Below are 15,829 nucleotides of genomic sequence, written 5' to 3'. Positions count from 1 at the left end.
CTTTCTGTCTCCTGGACACAGAATGTGAAGTGTTTTTTCTTTTCTTTCTTTCTTTTTTTTTTTAAAGCCTCCCTTTTCGTTCTTTATTGAAAATCTTACAAATTAAGACAAAAGATAATTACTTTGAGGAATAAAACTGGCAGGTTCCCACGACACTTAAAATTAATGAGCTGTTGAGCACAAAATATACCTTGTCCTTGGCTTTATCGTCTTTTCCCAATCATTCCTTTCCCTTTCTCCCCATTTAACACACGGTGTGACTTTTTGGTTATGTTTGCTGTTGGGGTATATTGCTCTATAAAATAGCAGGATCATTACAGCAAGATTCATTTGAAAAGCATCTTTTGTTTGCAAATCACAGTTTGTTTCATTCCTCTTTCCTAGGACATCTTATTAAAATACTCGTTAGCAGGCACACTGCTGCAGTTTGCAGAGCAGCTGGCTTATTCAACTGCATTGATGACACTGCCCTCCCTTACCCCCCGCTGCAGCCAGTATTGCACAGCTCAGCTCTGCTCTGGTTCCAGATCCTTGCTTTCCAGCCTTTTCCTGGGAAGGGGGATTAGTAGTTTAAAGTCCTCTAGGTCTATACAGGCAGTTCTGGGGAAGAACCTTCATTTTTTAGGTCAAGAGGACATGCTGTCTGTCTACAACTTAGAGCTGGTTGCTGGCAGGATTCCTTTGCAAAGGAATGTTAATTCCTAGTGTAGGCTTTGTTCTATGAATATTTCTCCAACTTTTTCTCTCTGAATTGTTTCTGCTATAGGAGATAAACACTTTTGCCCCTTCCTGTTTGCTTGAGTACTTGATGTCTTGGATGGGTGACAAGCTAATCAGTGGTGATGCTAGGAACAAGTGAATGGTGTCCATGCTAAGCTTTATCTAGATCCCTGTGGAAGGTTTAAGTGGGGTAGGAGTGGAGGGAACTTGGCAGGCAAATGGTAAATGTGGCAGATTTAATAAACCCTAGTGGTCACAGGTTATGATGGGTCTTGCTCAGGCTGACTGCCCTCTACCTGGTCAGGTTATGATGATGCAGTTCCCTGAGATAGACCCTTTAAATCTTTAGTAACTGTTTGTAAGAGCATCTGTTATCCTCAGTCTACAAATGAGAAAACCAAGGATCAAGTCACTTGCCCACTAATAAATCTCAGAGCCAAGAATACTTCGATTATGATGGGATAAATAAGGAGAATATATTTTGTTTCATTCTCCTTTAAACTAAAATAAATGGCTATAAGTAAACAGGGTATATATATTGTTGATCTTAGCAGAAGTAAGTAAGAAAACTGTTCAGGATATTGGCACCACATCCTGGCACTGAATAAAGGAATTATATTCTTTGTTTTACAAAAATTAGTGAACAGTCAAGAATTGACTAGATTCATGTACTTTCTTGATTGTTGGTCACATTTAAGTATGACTCCTCAGAGATGGCAGGCACAGGCTACAAATGTGGGAGAGTGATTGATGGTTTCTGACAGTGGCTTGTTACTTACACTTAAGAGGAAATGCACCATTATAGCTGCTCCATTTCCCCTGCATCTAGAACCATCTTGTGTAACAGAGAAGCAACAAGACACCATCTTTATTTCAGTATCCAAAATTTGTTTTGTGTATTTAATTGATGGCCGTGGAAGGACCTTTATGATTGCTGCTCACAGTTAATCCAGATAGGACAAATGTGCTATGCAAAAGAAAATTTACACCTAAACAATGAAAGAAGAAGACTTAAAAGGAAATTTAGATTATTTTAAATTTGAAAATATTGTGTGTCATGGAGAGTTGTTTGTCAGAACGTGATTTCATTTAATAGCGCTGAATTCTGTACCTATAGAAAGCAGATCCAAAATGAATGTTCTCACAAAGTCAATACATATGTTCGGGACATTGAGCATGTTCTTTAGCTTAACATTTCATAGCTCTGTGTATTGTATCATGTTTTACCATAAAGATAAATTTTGTTAAGCAAGATGTATTCAGTAGAAAATATACTTTGAATATTGAATTTGGGATTTTCCCCAGGCTAGTGGTGTAAGATCCAGTTTTGTGTGGTAATGTTAGGAGTGATGATGAGCCTAACAACCTGCCAGTATCTCAGCATTAAGGGATATTGAGCTAAGGGCCGAAGGTCAGTAGGTCAGGTGCAGCCAGTGTTACTTTCTTCCTTGTAGTAATAACATTCTGTTTACATGGGCATTTTCACAGCAGTGTCCTTTCGTAAACAATATTACTTTTTCAAGTACAACCTCTGTTTCTTTTATTGTAACATTTATGATCTCTGAAGGAATTTTTCTATAGTTTTTAATTTTTAAAGTAACTATTTTTATTTTTGAGTCAATCTCACTCTGGGTGCCAGGCTGGTCCAAAACTCACTGTGTATCTAGTCTGGTCTTGAACTTAGGGTAATTCTGCCTTGGCTTCCAGAGTGTTAGGATTTTAGGTACAAGCCACCATGGCTAATCACCGACTGTACAGAGATTGATTATTTTTAATGGATTAAAATAACTTTTTTAAGCTATAGGAAATCATTCTTGTGATATGTCTAAAGGGTTTTTAATCAGCTTCTTTTCCTTTCAGATTCTTTTTGGGTGCTGGCCATTTCCTTAGAGAATGTTTTTGAATAGTTTAGTTAAATGGCAGGGTTGTTCCACTCATGGTAATGACTTCATTTTCCCCTCTCTCCCTTTTCTAGTCTTCAATGGCTCCAACAGGTCAACACGGGAGAAAGAACCCGCTCAAAAACACAAAAGCAAAGAGGCCACTCCCGGGAAGGAGAAGCACATCGACCACAGGGCAGACAGCCGAAGGGATCAGGCTTCAGTGGCCCAGCCCACAGCCACCCCTTCTGCGGGCTCCTTGGCCAAGGGGCTTCCTGCCAACCACCAACTTCCCCCTCCACATCGGTCGGCTCAGGACTTACGGAAACAGGTAATGCTCAGTATGGAGCTTTCTGGCATTGCTAGAGGTTGCACAGTTCACTCATCCAGGTGAAATGAGGCCAGAGGAGCTGGAGAAGTAGGACTTGTGACACAGGGGGACAGGGAAAATTTCTCTGCGCCAAGGTGCCCCTCTTACCCTATGAAGGAAGATCCCGATAGGGATTCCCTTTCCCTCCTGGATGCCTTGAGCTCACAAAATATGGTCGAACTTACAGTGTAGGATATTAGAATTCATGGGAAGTGGAGACACGCTTCATTTGTTTTTTATGTCCCTGATGTCTGATTGTTCCCCCAGCTACAGAATATGGGAACGACCACTGTCTTCCTCATTTTATTCTGAGAACCATGAGTTGGGTGTTAAAATAAGCCTATAGTTGGCACAGCCTTGTCTGGGTTAATTGTCTGGGTTAATTTTCCTGTTTGATTGTAATTTTTTTTTAATGAGATTTACATTTAGTAATGTAATCATTGGTATTTGTATGCACAGCTTTACTGTGGAGGTGAGAGGAGTTGGTTCTCTCCTTTCAGCGTATTTGTCCTAGGATCAAACTAAGGTCAGCAGGCTTGGATGCCAGTGTATTTTCCTGTTGAACCATCTCACCGGCGTCCTTGTTCTCTCGCAAGCTTTGTCCCGAGTAGGGAGGCAGGCACACTGCTGAACCACCTAAGTAGGATGAGGTATATTTGCTCTGAGGGCTCTGCATTAAGAGACCAGTAGTGTACAGTTATGTGCTTGCGCTCTCTCCTGAATAACAAGGTTCCTTTGGGGTAACTTTTAAGACCTGTACAATAGATAGTCCATATTTTCTCTCACTCTGGGAGGTAGGGAGTATGGTCATACAGGCAGATCCATTGGGGCAAATAGGAAGAGCTGGGTTTGCTGTTCAAAAAAAAAAAAAAAAAAAAAAAAAAAAAGAAAGAAAGAAAAGAAAAGAAAGAAGGTAACAAGGCATTAGCCCTTCATGATTCTGACCATACAGGGTTGATTGATGAGTCTTAGGGGATCACAGACCATTGATGGCTTCTCTTTCCCAGGAATCTCAGCAGAGTTAATTTCCCTAGGATTATGATTCCTAATGGTGGGCTCATAGCAGGGATGTGGGGGACAGGAGACTAAGACATGTGGTCTTAGTAACTATTTCAGAGTATTTGTCCATGCATAGATTTATGTAAATGCATAACACACATACACAGTATTTTGTCTTGATCTTTTCAAGTATTTATGTTTTAATTTGAGGTGGTAAAGTCACACTTGGTTACCATTTACTTTTCCACGTTTTATTGAGACCTATTCTTCCAAGCCAGTGGTTCTCACCCTGTGAGTTGTGACCCCATTTGGTTCCATATATCAGATATTGTGATTCATAACGGTAGCAAAATTACAGTTATCAAATAAAAACAAGGAATTTTATGATTGAGGGTCACCACAGCATGAGGAACCAACATTCTTAAGTCTTTTCAAGCCTCATGAGAGAAGCAAATAGTTTTAGCATGTTGTCAGTAGTAGCTGTGGTTTCTGAAACAAAGATGTCACCTTCCCAGAGATAGCAGCTGAGAGTGGTTATGGAGCTGCCCTCTGACAGTAGCTGGGTTACCTCCCAAACACTGGGCCCTGATGCTCAGCTCTGTAAGGCACAAAGCACAAGGTGGGTCCCTGTTCAGTTCTGTGTCAGTGGCTCACTGCCTGCATCTCACTCCCGCTACTGTTGCTTTGATAGGAACTGGAGCTGAACTCAGTTCCACGTGTTGTTTGCTTGTGAAACGGAATGGAAAATGGATTTAGAGATGCATACACAGACAGGCATGGCTGGGTCCTGTCTTATTTCCTGAGACAGGTTGGGGTTTCATGCATTTTTTGAACATCCATGCACCCATGCTCTTTTCTATCCAAGTGTACTACTCAGGTTGAGCACTATTTAGTGAGATGAGATGAGGGCTGACCATATGTAGACCAGCTGTGCTTTCTCATGAAACAGGCACATCGTATGCATATTATTTCCTAGTCAGCTTGTGTTGAAATTCTTACACTAATACACAGCACAGGTCATCTTTTTAAAATCTTACTTATTGTTTATTCTTTACTTATGCTAATTTGTGACTTGCTTGCATATAAATCTATGTGAGGGTGTCAGATCCCATGGAACTGGAGGAACAGACTGTTGTAAGCTGCCATGTTGGTGTTTGGAACCGAACCTGAGTCCTCTGGAAGAGCACTCAATACTCTTAACCACTGAGTCATCTCTCCAGCCCCCACATAATCCTTGTTATTGGCTGAGTTAGTTAGTTATATTGAGTTGGTTGTATCTCCAGATTACTTACAGTCTGTCCCAAAGATTCATGAGGGTGGCATTTAATCAAGGGATATATTGCTTAGATTCAGCTAGGATTTTTCCACTCACCTCAGTCATAGGTTTTTAGCACTCCACAACTCAACAGGAATTACTTTAGGTGGGTGGGAAGCTTGGAGGGGGAGAGCAAGTACCTTTTGCCTGGGTTGTCTTTGCCTACTGTTCCAGGGTGAGTCCATACTACCTGATCCACATGTGGTCTAGAATGTTGAAGGGAGTCTGTCTTAGTCTATTGCTCGGACAATAGATACCATAACCAAATGTCTCTCCTCCTATAATAGAAAGCTTTTAATTGGGGGCTTGCTTATAGCTTCAGTCCATCATCATTATGGCAGGGAACATGGTGGCACACAGGCAGTCAGGCATTTGTTGCTGGGGAGTTAACTGAGAACTATAACCTGTTCCTCTGGCAGCTGGCAGAGAGAATGGTACTGTGCCTAACATGAGCTTTTGAAACGTCACAGCCCACCCTCATTGACAGACCTACTTCAACAAAATCATACCTCCTAATCCTCAATAGGTTACCAACTGGAAATCAAGCATTAAAATCTATATGTGCTCATGGGGCCATTTTCAGTCAAACCACCACAGAAGCCACAGCAGGTGCTGGAACTTGAATGCAGCAAGTTCTGGCTCCTTTTCTTGTTTGGATCCTGCACATATGGGGAGTCTTTCCTACCTTCTGAGGCAGTCAGAGGCCTTCAAGTCCTAATGTTGTTATGACCCTGATCTCTATCTTGCCTTTCAGATGTGATCTTTGTTTTCCTGATGCTTAATGGGTGATCATCATACCTTGTTAGTTGAGTGCTCTGAAACTCAGGTCAATAAAAGCCAACTGTAGATCCCTTAATTAATAATTGCTTGATATAAATGATTAGACTCAAATACCTGAAGGATATGCCTTTATCTTGAGATTTGACTGTAGGAAATGCCTTTGGGTGGGCTGTGATTTGCAAGTAGCTTTGTCCTGCTTGTTTGTTCTAAGGGGTCCTTGGGCAGAGATGGTTCTTCTCAGAGTAAAAGTGCTCTCCTTGTACTAAGGAGCAATGGTTGATGGTAGTCCTCTGGCTCCAAGGCCCTGGATCCTGAGATTTACTATACATGAACCCACACTTCACTTTTGCATTTTTCTTGGTATGTGGGGACTGTGGACAGCACTCCACTTAAGCTGCTGGAACTTGCAGAATGTGTGGTTAATGTTTGACATCTGTTAGCCTGAAATGAGAATTCCATTGAAACACAGTAAGGTTTTCTGCCTTGATTATCTGATGTCTCCAAATCTCTTGTGACCCGGGTCTGTCACCAGCAACTACAGTGGTCCTTTCTTACTGTTTGAGCCTGGAGCTAATTCTTTCTCTTGCCCCTGCTTCTGCTGCCTCCTTAGGTGTCTAAGGTAAATGGAGTCACTCGAATGTCATCTCTGGGTGCAGGTACAACCGGTGCCAAAAAGATCCGAGAAGTCAGACCTTCGCCATCCAAAACTGTGAAGTACACTGCCACAGTGACCAAGGGGACTGTCACATACACCAAAGCCAAGAGAGAACTGGTTAAGGGAACCAGACCCACCCACCACAAGCCCAGTTCAGCTGTCAACCACACAATCTCAGGGAAAACTGAAAGTAGCAATGCAAAAACCCGCAAACAGGTGCTATCCCTCGGGGGGGCGTCCACGTCCACCGGGCCTGCTGCCAGTGGGCTTAAGGCCAGCAGCAGGTTGAACCCAAAGTCATGCACTAAGGAGGTGGGGGGGCGGCAGCTGAGGGAGGGGCTGCGGAATTCTAAGAGGAGACTGGAAGAGGCACAGCAGGTGGACAAACCGCAGTTACCCCCCAAGAAGATGAAAGGGGCAGCAGGCATTGCTGAAGCCCCTGGCAAAAAGGCCTCAGCAGCTTCAGCAGAGAAATCTCTGCTGAATGGACACGCGAAGAAGGAAGTGCCCGAGCGAAGTTTGGAAAGGAATCGGCCGAAGCGGGCCACAGCCAGCAAGAACACGCCGGGCAAACAAGCACACGGCAAGGCAGAGGGCACCCCCTGTGAAAATCGTTCTACCTCGCAACCCGAGTCCTCGCACAAGCCGCATGATCCGCAGGGCAAGCCAGAGAAGGGGATCGGCAAGTCTGGGTGGGCAGCAATGGACGAGATCCCTGTCCTCAGGCCCTCCGCCAAGGAGTTCCATGACCCTCTCATCTACATTGAGTCAGTACGCGCTCAGGTGGAGAAGTACGGGATGTGTCGTGTGATTCCCCCTCCAGACTGGCGGCCAGAGTGCAAGCTCAACGATGAGATGCGCTTTGTCACGCAGATCCAGCACATCCATAAGCTGGGCCGGCGCTGGGGCCCCAACGTACAGCGGCTAGCCTGCATAAAGAAGCACCTCAGATCTCAGGGCATCACCATGGATGAACTCCCCCTCATAGGTAAGGTGTGGGGTTGAGAGACTTCTCAGCTTTGCCATGATCCATAGCACGGGAGTGGGTAGACTCCTCAAGTTATCTCTGAGCTCTAGTGGAGCCCTTCTCCCTCTGGTCCTAGGTGGGTGTGGCAAAGCTTGGAATTGGTGGCTATAGACCAGGGGTCTTTCTTTAGCAGCTAGATCCCCAGGCTGGCTTCCTGCTGGAATTGAGCAGTTTCCAGGGATGGGCTGAGGATTTCAGGCTGCTGCAACAAAATGCCATGGACTGGTGGCTTCAAAACCAGAAATTGTTTTCTAATCCTGCATGCTGGCAGGCTTGGTTTCTGTTAAAATGTCTTTCTGTGGCTTTTTAGTAGACCACCTGCATCTTGTGTCCTCTCAGAGCCTTTCTTCTCTCTGACTGAACGAACATCTCCTTATAAGGACACCAGTGAGGTGGTGGTAAGGCCTGCCTTGGTGACCTTATTTTTGTGAACAAAATGAACCTTCTCTGGAGATAAAGGCATTCCTGTATCCAGTGAGGCGGCTTCTCCATTTCCCATCCAGGTGGTTAGAGTAATGAGATCCACATTTAAACATATGAAATGGATTTGTTTTGTTGGCTTTGCTTTTGGTTTGTGTGTCTTCCACAAGTTAGGCAAGTGCTGTTGTACCACTGAGCTGTCCCACCCAGTGTGTGTACACACACACACACACACAAACCTTTTACACTCTCTTCTTCTGAGATAAGTAGCCCTGAGCAACTGTGGTTTCTGTCTTGGATGAAAGAATAAATCATTGAGAGTGAGAATTAAGGTATTGAAAGAGATTTGTCTTTGCCCACATTTGCAGTGACTCCCACATCGGAGATGTTCACAACAGCTCTCTGCTCCTGTCCCTCTACCCTCTGTGAAATAGTGCCCTAGTCCATGCTGAGCCACAACCTGGGTACCATTGCAGAGAATCTGTCCTATGCATGGCTACCTCTTTTCCTTCTGTTCATTTTTTTCAGATAACTGTGCTAGCCACCTTCCTAAGATGATATCTCCTTAGTTTGCTTTGTCTCTATTTCGCAGCCATGGCCCAGTGCTCAATGATGTTCATAGCTGCTTTTGCTCTAACCTGGCAGCCTGGTGGGAGCCCCTGGTTTGGGGTTCAGGAGAGTCTCCTTTATGTCCTTCTTAACCATTTCCTCTCCCTCCTCCACCCCACCCCATTCCATCACTGCTTGCCTAGGAGGCTGTGAGCTCGACCTGGCCTGCTTTTTCCGGCTGATTAATGAGATGGGCGGCATGCAGCAAGTGACTGACCTCAAAAAATGGAACAAACTAGCAGACATGCTGCGTATTCCCAAAACTGCCCAGGACCGGCTGGCCAAGCTGCAGGAGGCCTACTGCCAGTACCTGCTCTCCTATGACTCCTTGTCTCCCGAGGAACACCGGCGGCTGGAGAAAGAGGTGCTGATGGAGAAGGAGATCCTAGAAAAGCGCAAGGGGCCTTTAGAGGGGCACACAGAGAATGACCGCCACAAGTTCCACTCCCTGCCCCGCTTTGAGCCCAAAAATGGGCTCATCCATGGCGTTACACCCAGGAACGGCTTCCGTAGCAAGCTCAAGGAGGTGGGCCAGGCCCCGCTCAAGACAGGCCGGCGGCGACTGTTCGCTCAGGAAAAAGAAGTGGGCAAAGAGGAGGAAGAGGACAAAGGTGTCCTCAGTGACTTCCACAAGTGCATCTATAAGGTAAGAGGCTTTGGGAGTGACCATAACCTGCAGCCTGGGTGGGACAGAGCCGCTGTGCCTGAATATCACAGAGGAGAATATAATGAAGGGAAACTTTTTGGCTTTGGGTTCTGGAGGATGGGTTGATTCTTATTAAGGCACCACCATACTATCCGATCTTGTGTAAGCACACAGAAACAGTACCTTTCATGTTGTCACAGTGGTGATTTTACCATGCACTTTAGAGGGGACACACACTCATTCTTGGGATAGCTGATGCCACCAACAGAAGTCTACCTGGCACACCAATAATAGACAGTTGGACTTGCCTAGGGAGGCGGACCAGTTAAGTAGATGAGGATTCAGTTTTGAGTCTTGGTGCCATAGGATATGGGTGAGAAGTCTGCCTCTCGGGCCTTTCCTGGTGTCCCTAAATGATGTGTTTACATACATTCAAGGGACACAGCAGACAAGGTATTGCTGTTGGTTCTGTGTCTCTGGTTTTGGCCTGGCCTCTGTAAACCTTGCTTTTCTCAGAGCTGCTCCGAGAATGCTCTTCTCGGCCTCCTTATTTTGTATTCAAAAAGCTCGCTGACTTCCAGCTCTAGCTCAGTGCTGTTAGGTCTTGATGTTGGGAGTTGGAACAAATAAATCTATAACACGAATCTCACCATTAACAGCACAGAAAAGAGGGAGAGAGACTGGAGAGAGAAATTGCTGCTGGCGTTTCCAGCACGAATCTCCTGAGTCACCCTGCTCCTGGCTGGCTGAAGAAGTGTTTCTTGGAAGCTGCTCTCCTCCTTTGGTCTTCTTGTGGGGATGGGGCTGGGGGAGATACTGAAAGACACCCCAAGGCTAGCTCGTAGATGCTGAGTGTGAACAACCCTCCCAGTTGAAGCCTCTGACAGGGTTCCCTGTGATACCTGTCTGGAATCCCTAGAGGGAGGAATTCTTGGTCTGACTCTATTGTTGCACCTTCTAAGGGGTGCTGAGTTAGACAGGTTTCTGCTGCATTGACTAGGTCAATCATCACCTTTACTAACCATCCGCCGGGTTCCTGTGGCCATGTCATTTGAGGCATCAGCCTGTCCCTCTGCAGTGATTGCCACTATAAACCATAGGGCTTCATAGATGAGTTTGGCTTGCCCTGGGTCCTACTGCACCCTCTTTTTGAGGCTTGGCCTGACAAGCAGACCTCAGCTGCTTTCCAGGCTTCCAGTTCAGATCTTATTTCTGGGCTTTAGGCATTTGTACAGGTAATGTGGCCTAATAAGGATAAGGAGAAACAAATAGGCCAAATTGATGTTTATTCAGGGAGAAATAACTTACAACAGAGACAGATGAAGACCAGCAGGTTCCTGGTCCCTTGGATGCCTCTGGATGCTCTTCTGTCCCATTGCTGCAAGCAAGAGAGCACTCAGGGGCCCCTTCCCCAGACCTCGTTCCCCCAGATCATGTCTGCCCCTGTCCCAACTCCAAGTGGGTGTGGTCAGTGCCACAGGTGCACACAAGGTGAATATCTCACAATTCCCCCTTTAGTCTAAAAGAAAAGATTTATGCTTGATACAAAACAGTGAATAACAACTGTGCTCTAAGAAAAGGAAAATCGAGAACATACAAACTTAAGACCTACATACAGGTTTGCCTGTTATTAGACGCAGAAAACGCTGGATCTTTATCTACTTGAATTTCCACCTGAGAACACCTACCTACTGCCCACTCAGCTGTGCTTCTGCGAAAATGCAGAAATGACCCGGGGCCTGAATGCCGCTTTGTTTGTTTGGTGTGTATCTTAAATGACTGGGAAGCTGTCCTTATTAATTAAAGCCATTCATTAAACCCTGTGATTCCAAACCAGCACCTCCTGACATGAGGTATTCTCCACATCTGTTGGTAGCTGTTTAAAGCCAGTACTGTGAGACTGTATCAGACCCAAGGAAGTTTTTCTTGTTGTTTTTATAAACCTGCTTCATCAAAGATATTTTTTAGACATAATTGGAAAAACCTGATGTGCTTCTCGACACCCTGGGGCACTGAAGGCACCAGCGTGTCCATCATCTCTGATTATTGTCCCTGTGATACTTAGTGTCAGATGAGGTTTTCCATGTACTTAGGCTTTTATTTTGTAAGAAGAGAAAGTTGGGAAGTTTACAAGTTGCAAGTCACTTCCTCAACCTGAGAACTTCATCCAAAGATGGAGGGAGAAAAGCCCAAATTCCACAGTCTCCTTGTTCACTGCTGGTTAGTGCTCTGGTGGCAGAGTGTGCTGGGATCACACACTTATTGATAATGCTGTGTGGCTTGTCACCATGGCAAAGCCATTGGGCAAAGACCTGTGACAGGCAGATTTATGTTTTCATATAAAGCCAAGGCTCAGCTCTGTCTTAAGCTGTACTCTTTGCTGTTTTCTTTGTTCCAGGGAAGATCTGTTTCTCTAACAACTTTTTATCGAACAGCAAGAAACATCATGAACATGTGCTTCAGCAAGGAGCCTGCACCAGCGGAGATCGAGGTATGCTGGCCAACTCCAGACTCCCTCCAGTGACACTAGGAGGTTCCTTCAGGCTTGGCGTAGCACGAGAGGGCACAGGGATCGGGTTGTCCCGTGTGTCTGCACTGGGGTAGCCAGGCATTTTATTTCCCCTTGGACCAAAATTAGTCCGTTGAAGACCGGAATTCCATGGTCTCTGCTAGAGAGGTCTGAGGAGGCATGTCTGGGATTCCATCACTGGTCCAGCTAGCAGTTTTCATCCTTAGTGAACTGCCCCTCCCCTGTCCTCCCTGTGTGTTCTGGAGGAGAATGTTTGGAATTCCCTGAAGTCATGGTGTGCTTTTCTCCTCCCGTTCTTCATGTAATGGGATTGGCAGGTTGCCATTGTTGTGCCCTTGCCAGTTCTGTCCTTGGAGTTAGTGCAATGCTGAAAAGACTGTGAGCGCTTGTATGCCCAGTTAGTGGCTGGTAAGCGTGAGGTGCTTCAGAACGCAGCCGGTCTGTCCTGTTTACATTCCCTGGCCAGAGCCCAGTAAGTTAAGATCCTTGGACCCTACAACAGCTGACATAGGAAGCCAGCAGTGGTTGGTTTGTAAAGGGAGAGAAGAGATGCCAGTTCAGACCCAGGGCTCAGAGCAGTTGTAGCTGGAAGAGGAGCTCTGTGACCTGGGGCTTGATGTCCACACTCAACCCCATGTTCAGCTCTGCCTAGGATGGCCGTGACATTGGACTGGTCTGACACCCTGGTGGCCATCACAGTTGCTTTTTGAGGCCTCGTGACACTGTGGCAGACATGCCAGATAAGAAGGCTCAGCCTTAGCATCTCCAGGAGGTTCTGATGATTGTGACTATCCATAGCTCATTTTATAGGCTTCTGTTTAGGAACCACTACCCCTCTGCCCCAAAAAATATTAAAGAGCAAAAGTGAAGGTTTGCTGAGTGAGACTCAGATTTTAGTTTGTGCCTGGCTGGCGCCTTGGAATCCATCTATATCTTATAAAAACAGCAGGCCTTTTCATCTCTCCTAGTGAACAGTGACTGGATTTGGCGACTGCTTATGTGGAATGAAGCTGTACCTGTGCTTAGTGGCTCTCAGCTCTGATCAGTCTCTGAGTCACAGGGTGTTCTATGTGGGCAAGGGCTTTTTCAGAAATGGCATTACATTTCTTTATGGCTTGTGACCATTTGGTCCTCTAGGGAGGCCCCTCTTGTGAGGAGTCAGGGTCACCCATCTGTCTTTTTTATCCCATTTGTGGGAGTGGAGTTGCAGGCTGAGTTTCTCCTATGTTGAGGTTCATAGGGAGGTAAAGTGCCTCTGGAAGTGGATTGAAACAACACTCTTGCTTCACTCTTGATTACCCCTAGCCATCCAGTTCTAGTGGAACCAGCTCAGATTGTAGCCTGGCTATACCCTGTGGGGGGTAGGGGGTAGGGGGTTTGCATGTAGAATTCAGAGGACAATTTTGGAGTAAGTACTCTACTTTAACTTTGATATGGTTTGGGGGATTATGCTGAGGTCACCAACTCTTTACCTTCCATATCATTTTTCCAACTCTCAAAATGCTAACTCGCAACACAGCTGATACATTTGGAGAGTGTGGCGAGGTGGGATTGTGCAGGATTGTGCGGGATTGTGCTGTGCTTGGATGTTCTTCAGATGGGAGCATGGGAAGTTCTCTCCTACCCCATTCTCACTGATTTCTCTTTCTGTCCTATGAACAGATTCTTTTCTGACATACATCTCACCATTTTAACTGTGAGGGGTTGTGCTTGCCACAGCGTGTGTGGATGAAAGAGGCCAACTGTGTTGTCATCCTTTGCCTGTGCCAGGCTAGGTGCCCTGTGAGCATCTCCATTGGCTATTTATATTGTTGGGACCACAGATGAATCCAAACTCAGGACTAAACACTTGAGTGAAAGTGTTTAAGTATATATTTGATTAAGTCTCATCTTCCTATTATTTATTGTGCCACCATCAGTGACAACTGTCCCAATCGAAATTCATTTCTCTGAATCCCTTGAAGAGTACTGTTCTCTTAGTCTGGCAGTCTCTGGCCTGCTTTCCTGGCATCTGACCCTGGCACCTCCTGCACAAACTGACTGGTTATGTCCCTGAGTGTGGTGTCCTCCAAAATTAGCCACAGTGTTTGTATCCATTAAAGTCAGGCATGCATAAACCACATCCAGTTACTCCACTCACCCTCACAACATGCGTGGGTGGCTTCCCCTGATAGTGCTTGATAGGGCCGTCATCCCAGACATCAGGCAATGACTGGCCTCTTTCTTCTCTACAGCAAGAGTACTGGAGGTTAGTGGAAGAGAAGGACTGTCATGTGGCAGTTCACTGTGGAAAAGTGGACACTAATACCCATGGCAGCGGTTTCCCAGTGGGAAAATCAGAGCCCTTTTCAAGGTAATGCACCAGTCTCTTGTCCAAGTTTTGGGGACTAGATAATGCCCTTCCTCACCATCCTGTTACAGCCCCCATATTTCCTTCTACAGACATGGATGGAACCTCACTGTCCTCCCCAATAACACAGGGTCCATCCTGCGTCACCTTGGTGCTGTGCCTGGTAAGCATGACCATAAACATCCCCCTGTTATAGCTTTCTCAGTGGAAGCAAGGCCAGGCTGGCTCTTGTAGGCACTCCTAGAGAGGCCTGGGGTGTTAGGGACAGACAGAGTGCATGTACTGACCTTTTAACAAGGGAGGAAGAATGATTTGAAGTCTGAGAAAATATGGACCCCACTTAGCAAAGTCTGGGGAGCCTAGTTTAACTGGGGAGCCTAGTATTGAAAAGGGCATTTTCAAACTGGGTTCTTATTCATGAAGGCGGTTTGTGCTAACAGACATAATAAATGGGCTAAGAAGTAAAGACTGCTTCTAACTTAAGCAAAGCCATCCCATGGAGGTCCTGGTTGACATTAATTCTTTGGGCCTTGGAAAGGGAAGCCTGAGAGACTCCTTTCTGCCAAAGTCAGGGACCTTGTATCTTACCTTGTTCACTGTGGACAGAGGCAATTAAGCCAGGCCTCCCTAGCTGTGGGCCTTTACACATTCATTCTCAGCTTCAAGGTCAACAAGCTACCCAGCCAAAATGCAAGAATAGTGGATTAATCTCTGTAGTGAATGGGGAGGGACCAGCATTTTTTTCTTGCTGTGTTATGTCTGGGAGAGGCAGAATCCCATTTTCCTTACTGAAGGACACTTTTAATGGCTGTCATTCTAAAGTACTGCTGTTCTAAAATAACATCTCTTCTCTTACATTATAGGAGTGACTATTCCCTGGCTAAATATTGGCATGGTCTTTTCTACCTCATGCTGGTCTCGAGACCAAAATCACCTTCCATATATTGACTACTTACACACTGGTGCTGACTGCATTTGGTGAGTACTGACCCCCAGCTGCAGATGCACCTGCCCTAAGCATCTCAGGAAACGGGTGCTGTGATGCACTTGAGCCTGCAGCAGCTGGAAGACAGGCCAGGGCCTGGGCTTTCTACCTGTGCTACAAGTGTCGCAAGGTGGCAGAAGATGTGTTCCGTTCTTTGCCTGTTATGTTGTTCTCTTGTGAATTGCCTGCTTAGTCTGCTCCCCTGCTGGAAATGCCCATTATGTGTTGTGTAATTCCCAGAGTTGATTTCATGGCAGCTTCATCTTTGTGGCCCTTTGCAAGAACTCCAGAGCTAGTCTACCCACCCATGAGATAGGATGAATTGTCACAGCCGTGCCTCATGAACTGAACTCTGCATGGTGCAGGGTGTTCTCTTCGCTGGTCCTCTGAGCTGTCTGTGTTGACAGTGGAGGTGGGGGTTCAGTGCATATCACATCCCCCATAGTCATTTCTACTAACTCTGCTAATTGCCGGAACGGAGTGATGGAATATCCTTTTATCAAGTATCTTCAGCCAATGTCTCCTTAGGATCCCATGTGTGCA

At 45.8% G+C, this 15,829-nt stretch overlaps 1 protein-coding gene across 4 annotated transcripts in view; it reads left to right on the top strand.

Moving 5' to 3' along the window:
• Window positions 1–15,829, top strand: part of Jarid2 (jumonji and AT-rich interaction domain containing 2) — a 179,668-nt gene that overhangs the window by 151,647 nt on the left and 12,192 nt on the right. For all 4 annotated transcript variants that reach the window (XM_051194355.1, XM_051194354.1, XM_051194353.1 and 1 more), the window contains 7 exons: window positions 2,696–2,931; window positions 6,675–7,707; window positions 8,919–9,421; window positions 11,820–11,912; window positions 14,186–14,304; window positions 14,394–14,464; window positions 15,165–15,279. In XM_051194355.1, coding sequence (XP_051050312.1) covers window positions 2,696–2,931; window positions 6,675–7,707; window positions 8,919–9,421; window positions 11,820–11,912; window positions 14,186–14,304; window positions 14,394–14,464; window positions 15,165–15,279 — 2,170 coding nt within the window. The remainder of the gene's footprint in view (window positions 1–2,695; window positions 2,932–6,674; window positions 7,708–8,918; window positions 9,422–11,819; window positions 11,913–14,185; window positions 14,305–14,393; window positions 14,465–15,164; window positions 15,280–15,829) is intronic.

This window comes from Phodopus roborovskii, unplaced genomic scaffold, assembly GCF_943737965.1.
Source record: "Phodopus roborovskii unplaced genomic scaffold, PHOROB, whole genome shotgun sequence".
Taxonomy (NCBI): domain Eukaryota; kingdom Metazoa; phylum Chordata; class Mammalia; order Rodentia; family Cricetidae; genus Phodopus; species Phodopus roborovskii.
The sequence above is the reverse complement of the archived record's forward strand: the minus strand, read 5'-3'. Positions and strand labels throughout refer to the sequence as shown.